The 15,671-nt window shown below is 44.4% G+C and overlaps 1 protein-coding gene across 4 annotated transcripts in view; it reads right to left on the bottom strand.

Annotated features, from left to right (window-relative positions):
• The window catches only part of LOC108873742 (transcription factor COE3), a 165,743-nt gene that overhangs the window by 81,805 nt on the left and 68,267 nt on the right, over positions 1 to 15,671 (bottom strand). The window contains exon 4 of one of the 4 annotated variants that reach the window (XM_051072577.1): positions 15,010 to 15,078. The exons of the other annotated variants lie outside the window; for them this stretch is intronic. Coding sequence (XP_050928534.1) covers positions 15,010 to 15,078 — 69 coding nt within the window. The remainder of the gene's footprint in view (positions 1 to 15,009; positions 15,079 to 15,671) is intronic. 4 annotated transcript variants of the gene reach the window in all.

The raw sequence follows: 15,671 nt of genomic DNA on the forward strand, positions 1-15,671 counted from the left end.
TATTTCAGTTTATCGAGCTGTAATTAAACACCTTCAGGTTTTTTCTGCCGAGTCTTTACATCCGAAGCTCCTGAAGTTTGAAACGGTTTCACAGAAAAATAAAAAAAAGTCAAATTCGTCCACATTTGAAGCGACTGAAGAGACGACGAGAGAAATAATTGGGAGAATTATTATAAAGTAAGGAAAAATCTACTTCAATGAAAGAATTAAAACTAAAACAGAAAAATGATCCAACAGAAAATAAGTATTATAGGAACAGTTTTATCAATATTTTATCAGTATTCTGTGTGTGTACTTTTACCTCTTTTGTTTGGATTATTCTTGATATTTGTCTGAATGATTTTTAAACAGCTGCAGCTTCTTCATAAAACTGTTTATCTCAATAAATCCACTAACATTAACCTCACTTTGACTCTTTTATTTCCACCTCTGCAGCTTCCCCCTCAGGGATCAATAAAGGTCATCCGATCAATCAGTTATGTATCTGGATATTTTGGTGTTTTATGAGTCATGTGTTAATTTTTTTGTTTGTTTGTTTTAAATCTGCTGCTGCTTTTCAAAACAATTCTCACCCTCTGCTGTGCTTTTATTTTGAAAGTTCCCTATTGATTTGGTACATTTTAATGAGGAAAATATTTCTTAGGATGCTTTACGCAGCTCTGCAAACACACACACACACACACACCACACACACACACACACTGTCATTAGTGTCTGTCAGCAGCGGATCAGCTGAGAGAAAAATAAGAAAACTGTGGTGGTGGTCAGGAGGAAAATCAATATCTCCATCTTTACTGTATGGAGAGGGGGGAGGGAGGGGGTGAGGAGGGGGGAGGAAGAGGATAAGGAGGTGGAGGAGGGAGGAAGAGAGGATTCTGGGTAAATCCTGTCCTCAAATTATGTTGGAAAACAAAACAAACATATCGTTATTGTTGTGTTTGTGTTTGTGTGCACATGTGTGTGTTTTGTGCATGTGTGTGTGTTTTGTGCATGTGTGTGTATGTGTGTGTGTTTTGTGCATGTGTGTTTTTGTGCATGTGTGTGTTTTGTGCATGTGTGTTTTTTTTGTTTTGTTTTTTGTGCGTGTGTGTTTTTTGTGCATGTGTGTACTTGCTTGTGTGTACTTTCCACAAATTTTCCAGCGTTAACGTTCTGTGAATGCTTCCTGATTTCCATCTTAAAATCAATCGATCGATCAGATGGGACTAAACTGACCTGAATTGAAACACACACACACGCACACACAGATCGTGGTGATCAGTGTCCGACACAACGACATCTTTGTTCAGACGTGAGGTCGACAAATCCTCTCAGCCCCATCTGATGGATGAATGGACGAGGCTGCAATGAGAGTGTGTGTGTGTGTGTGTGGTGTGTGTGTGTGGGGTGTGTGTCAGTCGGGGGGGTCTGAGCTCGTCCGTCAGCTATTAGCCACCACGTTATCTCCCGTTAGTCGTCTTATCTCCGACTCAAAGAGAATGAATAAAGAAGACTTTATTCCTCAGAAGCATCCAAAAGAAAAGGAGGGAGGAAAGGGGAGGAAGGGAGGGTGGGGGTGTTGGGGGGGTGCAATGAAGGAAGAAAAAAAAAAACGCAGAAGAAGAAAATCTCCAATTCATTGAGATCAAGTCAATAACACTGTAATATTTATGAAGGCTGGAAGCCAGGCTGCCCTAAAACCCAAACTCCAGCAATCCTGAATTATAAATTGGTATTGATTTGTGTTGTGGGTGAGTGAGCTGCAGTGTGTGTGTGTGTGTGTGTGTGTGTGTGTGTGTGTGTGTGTGTGTAGCAGCAGGATGCAGCTCAGCTCAGCTGCCCGATTGTTTTCACGCTTTCACAGAAAAAAAATGTGGAGCTGCTTGTTTGGCAACATTTTGTAGTGCAGGAAGAAATGAAGAGAGAAGGTGTATGTATGTGTGTGTGTGTGTGTGTGTGTGTGTGTGTGTGTGTGTGTGTGTGTGTACCTGTGTGATGTGTAAATGTGAATTTATTCACCTATGTAAACACTGAATTTTGTTCCTCCTAAAGCCTCCTGATGCCGAGTGTCAGTTCCTGTTGTTGAGCAGGAAATCTGACACGTCAGTGTGATGTTTATGTTTCCTGTTTCACACTAAGTTTGATCTACCTGGAGCAGAGAACAGGTAAACATCACCTGTTCTCTGCTAACGAATCAGGGTGTTCTGCCAACTAGGAACCAGATCCAGAGTGGAACCAGGTATCAGAACCAACTCTAACATAATGATGACACTTGACTGCAGTTTCAATATCTAAACCACAAGTTCATACAACGTCCAGCTGACACTAGTCATTGTTAAAAAACTTATACAACTCGTGTTCATCGTTCAGGAGGTTTTTTTGAGGAGCTGAATTCTCCTCAGAGGTCTCCTCCTTTAAAAAACAAACAGACATGATCATTAAACCTGGAGAAAACACTGAATAAAGTGGTTTTACTTTAAAAATCTGTGTTTTTCTGGTGCACTTTGGCGGACACAGGATGTCAGTAAGGGGCTGCGAGCTGTTAGCTGCTGCTAACGTTAGCCTAGCTTGTTTTTAGGTTAGGATTCCTTCCTGTTCCACAGAGGTCGCCTCCTCTCCAAAACAAACAGACCAAGTGATTAAAATCAGTAAAAACACTGAATAAAACAGTTTCACATTTTTTCCAGCAGACACAGGACGTAGAGAGCGGCTGTTTGTTCAGCTTGTTTCTCTGATTAGTTAAGATCCAGACGTCCGACGACAAAAATCCTTCATCTGGTTTAAGATTAGAGTTCTAGTGATGAACTATGACGGCTGAAAATGTTTTAATGCAGTTACAGAAAACCCTTCGTTCTCCTTCATTAACAATCAAACACTTTGAATTAAGCTGATAATTATTTTACAAGTTAACTTCACAAACGATGGAGAAACATTTCCTGAAACTTTACAACAGAAGAAGACGACTGATCTCACACACTCTCGTGTGACACCATTACTGCTGTTTGTTGAATCTAAACTGAACTGATTGGAGTCAGTAGAAACAGTAGAAACATCAGTAAACTCTCACTGAGCGTGTGTTTCTGTGTTTGTAGCTTCATGTGTTGTATGTTTATCGTGTGTCTCCTTCAAGCTTCAATGTTGGAGCACCATCAAATATGGATGACGCTGCCTCCTCCTCCCCTTCCTCCCCCGGTGTGCTGTGTTCACGCCCATAACACACATACACACACACACACACACACACACACACACACACAGGCCTACACACTCAGCTGATCCTGGCTGTGTTTAGCCTCGGCGGCGAGGTGAAGCTGATGGACGCCCGCTGCGGTGCGAAGGGATTACACGGCTCCGTACGGCAGGTAGAAACACACTCTGTCATGCTTCAGAGCTGCTGCTGAGAGTGTGTGTGTGTGTGTGTGTGTTTTATCTACCACTGTGTGTGATGTCATTATGCTGGGTCAGGTACAGCGGCGAGAAAAAGTGAGAGAGCGTTTTGGATCCATCTGCATTCACAGGCTTTAAGGAATCACGACCATACACAGAGGAACAAACTGAGGCTGAAGTTTGACTCTCCACAGAAAAATGTTCTGAAGTTAAAGGTTGAATTGTTTGAGGGGAGCATGCAGCACTAAGTACGAGGTCAAAAGGTCACTGAATGAGGGCATCATCGCAGCAACTAAAGTTTGTACTTCTGCACATCTTTGTGTATCAATTGTCAGTTCTTTTCTGCCCAAAATAGTGAAAATAGCTAGCTACAACCATCTACTTCCTTAGCTAGTGAAGATAGCTAGCTAAGGTCAACTTTATTTACCAAAAGGACTGACCAAACATGAATAGCTTATGTAACAGGTGCTAACATTAGCAAGGTTAGCAACCAATTTCGTCCTCTCTTTCTCATCACCTTTTCTGTGCTGCCCAGCTGAGGCGAATAAAGCCGGTTTTAGCTAGTTATCTTCACCCAGCTAAGTTGAAAACAGACGACCTTAGCTAGCTATTTTTTGCTATTTTTGGGCGCATAAAAGGGCTGACGACCAAAACAGGAAGATGTGGACTCATAGCAAGAAACACCCTATAAAACCCATAGCTTATATCAGGGCTACCCACTTTTAACATTACCAAAGCTAGCTGGCTAATGCTAACACCTGCTGGCGTCAAACCTTGTTTTTCGTCACGGGGAAAGTGAACAACTATTCAGTGTCATTTTACCAAACAGCACGAGACTGAGGAGCTGGACCAGGAAACCGTATTTTCATTGGTCGAGTTAAAAAGTTTATAAAACTCTGGAGCTTTCAACCACAGCCTGTGGTCTTCCTCAGCGGATGGATCTAGTAAGTTTCCCTTTCATCAAACTACTACAGAGAAACAGACGGGTGTTCTGGTCGTTATGTAACCCAAACCGTCGTCTCTCCTCCCCAGCGGCTGTGACCCCCCTCCCCCCTCTCCCCCCCCTCTTCCTCCCCCATATCACATCCCTCCATCTTTATATAGAAATCAATACCCTCTTAATCTGTCCTCCTCTCTTCTCTCTCTCTGTCTCCCCCCCACAACTGTCTCATTCTCACCCCTCCATCACCCCCTCTCCTCCTCTTCCTCCTCCCCACCTGTCCATCCACACCCCCCCTTCCCTCACCCCCCTCACCCATCTTCTCCATCTCTCTTCCTGCTGTCGTCCTGTCTGGACTCGCCCGCCTCACATTTCACTCCTCTCTCTCTCTCTCTCTCTCTCACACACACACACACACACACACACAGCAGCAGCTTTGTTTATTTATTTATTTATTTATCTACAGAAAAAAGAAAATAAAACTCTGCTGCTCCGTCTCTCAGTGAGCTGCTCTGTTTCTGTTTCTGCCTCAGGTCGTGTGTTTTTATGTTTTTCTGAGGTTAAATGTGCTGAAACACAAACTGAATATGAAACTAAGTTTTTATTTATAATGAAATAAAAATAAAAACGCATTAATTAGTCACTATATAATATTTGCTTCTTTAAAAAGAACCTGTAAAGATCTGTCTCAGCCTGTTTATTTCTGCCTGCAGCTACATTTTCTTAATAATTTTCATGTATGTTACACACATATTTCTGCACATTAGGGCTTTAAGTAACAATTATTTGCTTATCAACTGACCTATATATAATTTTTTCTGATTAATTGCTCAATCTAAAAAGATAGTAAAAAGTCTACTTAAATTTTAAATATAAAAAAAAGTTTACTGGAGTAAAAATACACAGGTATTAGCATCAAAATATATCCAAAATCCAAAAGTAAAAGTACTAGTTATGATAAATTATATATAAATATATATGTAATTATTGATTGGTTGATTGACAGGTGTCTCGGCCAATCAGAGTCAGCGGTGCAGGCTGCTGAAGGGAAATGCTGCCTCAGTGTTGGGTCTGCACACAAAGCAAAACAACAAAACCTCTGATACTCTGCAGACGCATAGTAATTAAATATCTCTCTGAAATATCTCCAGATATTCTTGGATGATACTCTTGAGGTTTGGCGCAGGGTAACACATCGAATTTGAAAAAAAAAAAAAAAAAAAAGGTTGAAATCTTCCAGGACCCAGTGGACAGAATAACTACAGAAACAGGAGCGTCCTGGTGGCGTATTGGTTCAAACACAGACCAAATACTGTGAAAATGTAAATTCTGCTGTTTGATTCTGGGCTGAGACGCCAGACAGAGGTACGAACTCCAGAAAAAATACTGCTAACATGCTAACGTCGCTACCTACACACACACACACACACACACACACACACACACACACACACTCCCCTCCCCCACATCTGCTGGTGAGGCAGGAGCCCACGGATGGTCGTCCTTAATTAGCCACACCGCACTCATATTCCTGATTAAACCACTGCTGTGTGTGAGTGTGTGTGTGTGTGTGTGTGTGTGTGTGATGGAAGGTTATCAGTGCATTCTTAATTGGGAAAACACTCGAGTGATTAACAGGAGGAAGGGGGCGAGCGAGCTTGAGAATGAGTGGCAGGACGATGGAGAGAGAGAGTAGCTGTTTCTAATCAGAAGAGTGTTGATGTTTTGAATACTAACAGCTCTGACCAACACCTCACACACCCCCCCACCCCCTCTTCTTTAACTCCACTAACTGCCAGGTCTGGACCCCCCCACTCCGCCCACTCCACCCCCACAATAAAGGAAGTTGTGCAGTTGCTGGAACTTTCCCCGGTGAACAGGAACCTTTCACCTGCGTTTCCAGAAGAGGAACCGAGGTCTGAATCAAGTTTAAACCCCCCCCCCCCCTTAAAAAAAAGTCCCCGCTCAGTTGTGGGGGATGGGGGGGGGCAGACTCTCAGGAACTTTCAGGGTGGGGGTTGCAGCGTTGAACGTCACTGATTGGTCGAGAGTTTCCTGCAGCATCTTTAAAATCCTGCAAGATTTTACAGCGGGACTACAGAGATGTGGGGGGTCGAGGGGGGGGTGATGGGTTGGTATTTACACCAGCAGGTCACACCCCCCCATCTCGCCCCCCTCCCTCTGTGAAAGCAGCAGCAGTTGGTGCTGATGTTGGATGTCAACAAGAGGATCAGTGAACAGAGATCGATAACTTTTCTCTCACACTGAACACCGAGGGGGGGTCGGGGGGGGAGCTGGGGGAGGGCTCAGGGGGTGAGGGGAGGGGGGGGGGGGTATTAGTGACATCTCAATGAGGATTGTGTTTACCTGCATGTGTGTGTGTGTGTGTGTCTGAAAATGCAGAAGCTGTGAGTTTATACATATTCACAGCTGTGTGTGTGTGTGTGTGTGTGTGTGTGTGTGTGTGTGTGTGTGTGTGTGTGAAATTAACAAGGTGATTTGCCTTGAGGGGGTGAGGTGCATGCTGGGAGGGGGATTTGGTGAAGGGGAAAGAAGGGGAGAAGAGGAGAGGCAGAGGTGTGGGGTGGTGGTGGGGGGTGGACTCCCAAAGTTCCCATGATCCCCTGGTGTCGGGGGTGGGGGGGAGCAGAGGGGGAGGGATGGGGGCGGGGGGTGGGGATGCTGGGGGGTGTTTCCAGCTGAGCACCGCTGGATGTTGACACTGAGGCGGCTAACGAAGCTGCAGGTGGTGATGTAATCACATTTGGCCTTAACTCCTCAATCCAATTAGGAGTCAACAGGAAGTGGGAACCAGAGGGTGACAGAGCGGGGGGGCGGGGGGGGGGGGGGGGGGGGACTGAATAGAGGGACGGGACGAGTTCGGCTCGGCTCGGCTCGTCTTTGGGCCAAAACCTGGACTCTGACGAGAGTCCACGTTGTGGTGATGCCTTCAGGGCCTTCACCAGAGTGAGATCTTTCTGTTTTAGCTGCAGCCGTTAAATTAAATTTACAAAGTGGAGTCGCTGAATAAATAAAGTTTATTTTCTCGTTTATCGATAATTTAACTCTTGTGCATGTTGGACAAATCAGTTTATTGTGGATACAGACGTGAGTCGATCATGTTATGATCTGAAAAATCCTCTGATTATCCGTAGTTACTCCTCCACCAATGGAAATCTGTTTGTTGTCTGCTGATTATCGCTGCTTTAAATTAGAAGTAAAACACAAAGTGTAACGTGTGACAGAGCTGCAGAGAGTCGGGGACTGTGTTTGGATTTTGTCCCAAAAATATTAATGACCACTTGAGTCGGAGCTGCTTCGAGAGTCCGCTCCAACCCGTGAGACTGGACCACGTTCGAGGCTGAAACACCAACAAGATGGAGACAAGTAGACGATAATGGAAAAATAACACATGAATAAAATAAATAAATAAAACTCCAAGAACCAAGAAGTCAAGCCTGAGACCAGGACCAAGTAGTGTAAAAGTATTGTGTTTTTGAATCCTGCAGTACACAGACAGTACTGTTACACACAGGAGTAGTAGTGGTAGGATTAGTTTTGTTTTTACTTCTAGTCGTGATTTTGTGTCTAAACCCAGCAAATCTGGACTCATCAGATCCTCAGTCCACCAGGAGAGCTGACCTCCATCTTCCTCCCTGTCTTATATAAACTCTCCCCCTCTCTCTCCCTCTCTCCCTCTCCCTCCCTCTCTCTCCCCCTCTCTCCCCTGTGGTAAATGGCTGTGGGAGACACCCCGGGCCACTGAACATTTCTCCCTGGATCACATCAAACCTGACCGAGCCCCGAGGGCCCCCGCAGGCCCCCAGCTACACCAGGGTCTAATGGAGACACCCAGACAGGTGGAGGTAGGACGGGGGGGCAGGGGGAGGCAGGGGGACAGGTTACCACCACTCCGCCCCCACCCACCCTCTGAGAAACTTCCTCCCTCCTCTGAGCTTCAGACAGAATCTGAATCTCAGTTTTTCTGCTGCTGCTGAACGTAAACAAACGACTGATGCTGTCGTTTTTTTTCTGGAAAACAGAGGCAAAGGTCGGTCACGAGATCTGATTACACACACACACACACACACACACACACACACACACACACACACAAACACAAACACACACACACACTGTTAGTCATCCCCTCTGTGCTATTCTTATTACTCCTCTCGGTCACATAAAGTAAACACGACTCCAAAAACAGGACTGATGCTTCACCTCTGACCTCCTGCTCTCTCTCTGTTTCTGTTAAACTGCTCTATTAACATGTAAGAAAAGGAGGATATTTATCAGTAAAAACAAAAATAGAAAAACAGACGATTATAATAAAGTGAAACTTCCTCTTGAATGTTCATAAAGACACAGAAAGATGTGAGGGTTTAATCAGGACTGACAGACTGTTTACGACCTGAAAAGAGTCAAAAATAAAGAGAAATAAAATGAGTAAAAAAACATCAGATGGAAGATAAACAGTGTGTGTGTTGTGTGTGTGTGTTGTGTGTGTGTGTGTGTGTGTGTGTGTTGAGTTGTGGTGAATAATTCAGTCCTGAACATCAGGCCACCTGCTGCAGCGTCCGACCAACATCTATATTTTACAGCTCAACCACAAACACTCGCACAGAGTTAGGGACTGAATTCACACCAGCTGTGTGACGTCAGCGCATCCATCCGATCACTCCACCTCCACTTTGACCTCTGACCTCTGACCTCCAGCCACCGCCACACATCTGCACCGAGAACGCCGCTACTTCTTTTCGCCTAAAACCGAGTCAGCGCTGGCTGGAGATATTGATTTCTGGTGTAAAAAATCGGACCTATTAGCAACTTCCTGCCTTCAAAATAAAACGCCAATCAGTCCAACCTGGCTCTGATTTACCCACAATGCATTGCCCCTTCAGGCTCCTCTCCAACGCGCCGTCACTCCGTCAATAACCGACATAAACCTGAAATCACGGCGCAGCAGTTGACCTGCGTGTATCCGCCGTCACCCTCAAATTACCCACAAAGCCCTGCGGCAACCTCCAGGCCTCCCTCCCTCCCTCCACTCTGACCAACTCTTCCTCTCCTCCTCACCCCCTCCTCCCTCCCTCTCTCTCCTCTCTCTCCCCTTTCAATTTTAGCCTCGCCTGCCCAGTAATGTCCTGCTTTTATTGTAAATCTATACTCTTAATCTGGCCGGCTCCGATGGGCCTCGCTCGCCAGATCAATACGCTACGATTGCTGGGAAGGGTCCACAGGGGCAGATAACCCCCCACCACCACCAACACCCACCCCCCTGTGGAGTTAACCCTCCATGGGGTCCAACACACACACACAGATCGTACTTGACTTAAAGCTTCACGTCTGCCATTTTGAGACAGAAGAAGAACTGACAGGCTCAGCTTAAAGGAACATTTCACACATTCTTGGATGTGATTGAATGTTACTTAGGTGAACTGCACCTTGGGAGTCGTAGTCTTCTTGTAGCTTTTGACATTTTTTAATCAAAGAAACAAATATTCTGACAGTTTAACATATTTTTAAGACGTCGTTGGGACGACTGGGATCCTTTGACCCAGAGCCTCTGACGGTCTGTGATTGTGATGCCTTCTCTTGTGGCGAGAAAGCTCAGAAAAAACAGTTTACGTCCTACAGTTGATCAGTCAGAGAATTAAATGTAGAATACACAGATCAGAGTGCTGGTCTACAGCTCAGTATTTTGTCTTTCAGAGTTTCTTTTTCCCCTCTGCCCCTGAACGCAGCATAAATCAGAAACCTTGAATTAAAGAACAGCCACAGGCAGAATTAAAGACTTTTACCTGGATGAAAGTAAAAGAGTAAAAGTTGGACGTGAAGGAGAACAAACCAATAAAAGAACAATAGAAACCTCTCTCTCTAAGGCGTCTTTTATCTAAACTCCTGTGTTGTTTCGTCCTGAATCGTCTCTGTAAATCAGACCTCTCTCTCTCACTCTCTCTCTCTCTGCTGACGCTCGCTGGCATTTCAGCTCCCGCGAGACGATAAAGCATCTTAACTGTGAGACAAAGACGCTGTGCAGGAGTTTCTCCGTGCAAATGATGATTAATTCTCAAAACAGTCAGCGCTTGAAAAAGAATAAAACGCGTTTGTTTTTTAACCTTTTTCAGCTTCAATTTTCCTTTAACTCAGAGAGGAGGGAGCGTTTTCCTCACGTCTTCTCTCCTCATGTCTTCAGGCTACAGGAGGTCAAAGGTCGTCCTCCATCACTCCAAACTCACCTCTCTACAGATGACATCAAAGCTGCAAATGGTGTTAGAGGAACAAGTGGTGATATGTGTGTGTGTTGGGAGGGTGGAGGGGTCGCGACCTCCATGTAAGGCCCGACCATTAAAGCAGGAGGGTGATGGTCAGACAGCGGAGGAGTAGCGGGGGGAGGAAGGGGGAGGTGTGTTCTGGGTAATTAGAGCTCGGCCTCCTCGTACGCTCTGACACTCTGCGGCAATTTATTGCCCCACTCGGGCAACTTGGCCGCCCATCTAATTGCAATATTAGCGTGTAATAACGGCGGTGTTACGGCGATCCGTCAGCGCCGCGTTCTGCTGCCTCGGCAGGATTTCGACCATTAACCGGCAAACGGAGGAAACAAAGCGACCTCTGAGAGGAGCATCGCCACGCATTTATATTCACACACACACACACACACACAGGCCTGACCCTTCAAGCTTCAGTTTCAGGTTGAGTAAAAATATCAGAAAACATCCTCTGCCGTTTTATTCTCCTACGTTGAGGAGAGGTCCTTAAAGTGCTCACTGACAGCTTCACCTGGTGCGAGGCATCATGTAACACACACACACTACACAGGCCTTTAATCCAGTTAATTTAAAACCTAACGAGTTCAGGTTCTTCATCGTGTGGATACAAAAATCCTGGAAAACCGATATCGACCAATAAATCAATGCTGCTCATTGATCTGCAGGTGCACACATGCTCTTCTAAAAGTGATGCTCTTGCAAGAAACTTTTGCTCTCACAGCAGAAAGTATGGTACATAAATATATTTGTTTTTGTTTTTTCATGTTGAATTTCTGCACTGTGAACAGTTTAAACATTTCCAGACGACTCCTTTCTCGCTGTTTGACGTCACTGTCACTTTTTATAACCTTATAACTATCATCTTTATCTGGATGAAGGATTTTTGTCGTATAAGAGCATCAGAGAAACATCGATTTGTAACGTGAAACTGCTTCATTCATTTCTTTTTTTAAGTTTTAATGATCAGGTCTGTTTGTTTTAAAGAGGAGGAGATCTGTGTGGATGATTCGGCTGCAGGTAAAAACCTCCTGAGCAACTGAACACTGAAGGAATCTGAATCTTAAAACAAGCTAAGCTAACGTTAGCAGCAGCAGCACAACTTTAGCCCACCATTCAGTTTGATAAAATCCTGCTCTGCTGCTAATAAAAGCACAATCTACACGACAACTACACACACTCCATGTCCACTGAGGAAGGCTGTGAGATTCAGCTGAAAGCTCTGGACAGAAAAACCTCCACTAACGCTGCCTCTGTTTAACCTTTAAAATGTCATGACTGCCGACAGCGCACCCGACCAGTCAGGAGGTCAAAGGTCACCGGGGGGATGACAGGCGGAGAAAAGGCTCGAACGATCACGACGAGGGAGGCGTGAAGGGAAATAAAAAGAGGAGGAGAAAGAGAAAGAGAGAGAGAAACATAAAAATCACAAAGGAATAACTGTGTGTGTGTGTGTGTGTGTGTGTGTGTGTGTGTGTGTGTCAGTTTGATTTACTTCAGCGAGACGTGAATTTACAACATTAAACTGCTTTACTGTAGCTGCTGAGCTACATCATTTGCATGATGGGTCACTAAACACACCACACACACACCCTGCCTTCCCCCACCTCTATGTGAAGTGTGTGTGTGTGTGTGTGTGTGTGTGTGTGTGTAAGTGTGTATTAGAGGGGGTCACAGTAATAAATCCTGCATTTCTTAACAGGCGCTAAAACGCAGAGAAACAACCAGAGCTGCAGTAAATCAGCAGCAGACGACTGACAGTGTGTGTGTCTGCACATATATGTGTGTGTCCGTGTTACTGTGTGTGTGTGTGTCCATTAATATGCTGACAATAACTGTGTGTGTGTGTGTGTGTGTGTGTGTATTCCCTGGGTTAGTGGACTAGTATCAGTGTCCTGTCGTGTCCTAATTAAAGCCGTCGAGCTGCAGAGAAACGACCAGGAAGTAGAATCGTTTGAGGTTTTTGTTCTTACACAACGACGTCAGCGCGAACACACAACACACAACACACAGCACACAGCAGTGTGTCGCACTGCAGGCTGGATGTATGGAGTCCATCTCATGTGTGACAGGACACACGGAGAGGTGACAAAACCTCTGAAAACACCCATCAAACACACACACAACGGAGGTGAGAGGACGCAAGATTGTATTTGTGACTCTGTGTGTGTGTGTGTGTGTGTGTGTGTGTTATATGTGTACAGACACACTGATATGTTCCCGTTCTGACATGTATGAACACATTTTCTCTTATGTGTGTGTGTGTGTGTGTGTGTGTGTGTCCTGGCCGCAGTCCAAGGCCTCTCTAACGAGCCAACATGGACTTGGTACCGACCCCCCCGGCCCCTCCGTCCGTCCTCCCCTCTGACCTCCTCTGAGGTCATTGGCTCCCACCACTGCGACCCCGACCAATCACAGCCGGGCGCTGTGACGGACAGCCGCCGACTCCCAAGGACGCGGCGGGGCGGAGGGATTAGACGGCGAGGACGAACGTTAATAAGAGATTGTGATGCTGATGTTTGAGGGATGAGGGTTTTTTTCTTTTTGTGACATTGGATGAAAAATAAATGAAGGAATCAACGTCTGCGCAGAGAAGAAAGAACTCCATTCAAAACTCCACTAAAAAAACTCACGATTTTAAGTTTCCTTCAGTATCACAGGGATCCGGTGATAGTTGTCTGAACATACATGAGCCCACCGCAAACAGGAAGTGCTAACGGCTAATTCAGCTACGTTTAATGGAGACAATTTCACTACATGTGAACAAATACAGGCTAAAAACACAGGATTCAAGGTGTAAAACTCATAATACCCCCTGTTTATATCATACATTTACTGACAGAGAATATAAGCTGCTTATTTTGCCACACAGATAAATGTGTTTACAGTTCAATGGATTCATTGTGATGTAGTTTAAAAGGAAGAAATATGAATCTAAATCCAATTAAATGAAGAAATCACAGCCGATATCCAGACTTCTATTTAAAAAACACACATTTTCATTTATTGACAGGAGCCTGATAATATGACGGATAATGTTGTTTTTGGAAAATGTTGCATTGATTCCAGTGTTTTTAGCATAAATAGCTTCAATAATTCCTTTCAGCCAGAGTGACGTCTGCAGGCGTCTGTATGTTGCCTGAGAGGCAAAGCAGAGGGCAACAAAAGCCCACAAAAGCCCAGTCCAGAACAAACCAGTCACACGAAGCCCAGCCGATGAAAACCTGACGTTATGGGAGTTTAGGGGACGCAGGCGTCTGATCGGAGCATGTGCTCGTGCTGCAGCATGTAAACATTGTTTTTTTCTGTGTGGTGTTGATTACACAGTTCACACACTCGAGCCTCGAGTCGGAAGTGAGACGTGAGAAAGAAGTGAGACGCCAGAAAACACAAGAAGAAGAAGAAGAAGAAGGAGGAAGAAACAAAGGAATCAGATGTCGTCTGTGTTTGGACAAAAGACGACGACTGGATCAAAGTTTTCCACGTTTAAATAGAAATCTACTGACATTTTATCTGTTTACTATGAAAGCTTTTTTTAATTCAAGGGTTTAATTTTCTGACAAACATTTTTAGCAGCTGAAATAAACAGTGTCCTTGAATGCACCACTGATGATAATATACCGAAAATGAATTTTCAATCTGAACTTAAAGACCTCAGAGAACGTGGACATCTCAACGTCTACACTTCCATAACAACTGGACGTCTCCATCTGCTGATGAAGATCATGTGATGCGATCAAAAGCTCAGGAACAACTGCTAAATGGACCCTGATGAGATTGTTTCGCCAAAACAGAAATAAAGAAAGTTGATCACAGAGTTTATCGTCGACTTTGGAAAAAGTAGAGGAGATTTCTCTGTGTACTCGTGAAGATCATGTGGTTGACAGCTCCAGAAGAGACTAGTAAGTGGCCCTTGAGTAAATTTTCATGCTCAGCTTTTAAAGCCAATGAGGACAATACCTAAATCCTAATCCTAAATACCTCAAAAAAAAAAACTCACAAAGACTGTGACTGAGACGCTGATGAACGCCCAGAAAAAATGCAGTAAGGGGACCTTGAGCTCAGATTATTGTGTTGTATTTGTGGCAGGTTTGTGTGTGGGAGGGAAGTGGCTGACGACTGATAAGCTGCACAAAACCACCAGAGAATCTGATCCTGATCCTGGTCCTGGTCCTGCACTACAGTCTGAACCGTGCTGCGTTCACTGGCAGTGACCAGGCATCGTTCACCAACAAGATTCACGTCCAGAAAATCATCATCATTTATACTCAAACACTGACACTCTGCGACAACATGAACCTGAAAACATCCACCTGATGTGAAATGAGATTCCTGGAACCAAGCTTCACTCTGTTTGTTTTTTGTTTGTTTGTGTTTGTGTTGCAGACAGGTTCACAGCGGCAGACAGTTCCAGACCAGGTGAGCTCCTACCTGTCGATGATGACGGGGTCGGAGGGCGTCTCGTTGCGATTCCCACAGCTCTTCTTGTCACAACACCGACTGGAAGAGGAGAAAAGATCCAGAGTCAGAAAACTGTTACTCCATTTACAGAGTCAGTGTCACTGTTCATTTTAACTGAGTCGTCACATGACGCCAAATTCACGTCATGTTGGAATCCGACATTTGAACAGAACTCAAGTCAGAACTACAACTAACAAACCTCTGATTTATTCTGACAGATCTGATTTGACCAAAAAAAGCGTCCAGGAGTGAAAATGTGTTGCAGGAAAAGTAAATTATTCAAAGTTAAAGCCAAATAAAATGGAAACAAAGTGAATGATGATCTGTAAAAATATTTGAAACCGCCGCAGGACAAACTCTGCAATTCTTCACATGTGAAATCTGAAACACTGCTTCAACTTCTTAAATCTAAACTTAAATCTACTTTCTGAAAACTTTACGAGAGAGTAAACTTTGAGTAATATTCAACAGTTTCCTGAAAAAATAAAAACAACATTTTGTACGTGACAGAGAGACAGTGTTTAATTGTTACAGTCTTGCAGCGAAATGTTGAATTTCTATTAATAAACAAATGATTAACTAATATTTATTTGAGTTTAAATTGAGCAGATGTCAAAACTCTGTGAATCAAA

Source organism: Lates calcarifer, linkage group LG8, assembly GCF_001640805.2.
Source record: "Lates calcarifer isolate ASB-BC8 linkage group LG8, TLL_Latcal_v3, whole genome shotgun sequence".
In the NCBI taxonomy this organism is placed as follows: domain Eukaryota; kingdom Metazoa; phylum Chordata; class Actinopteri; family Centropomidae; genus Lates; species Lates calcarifer.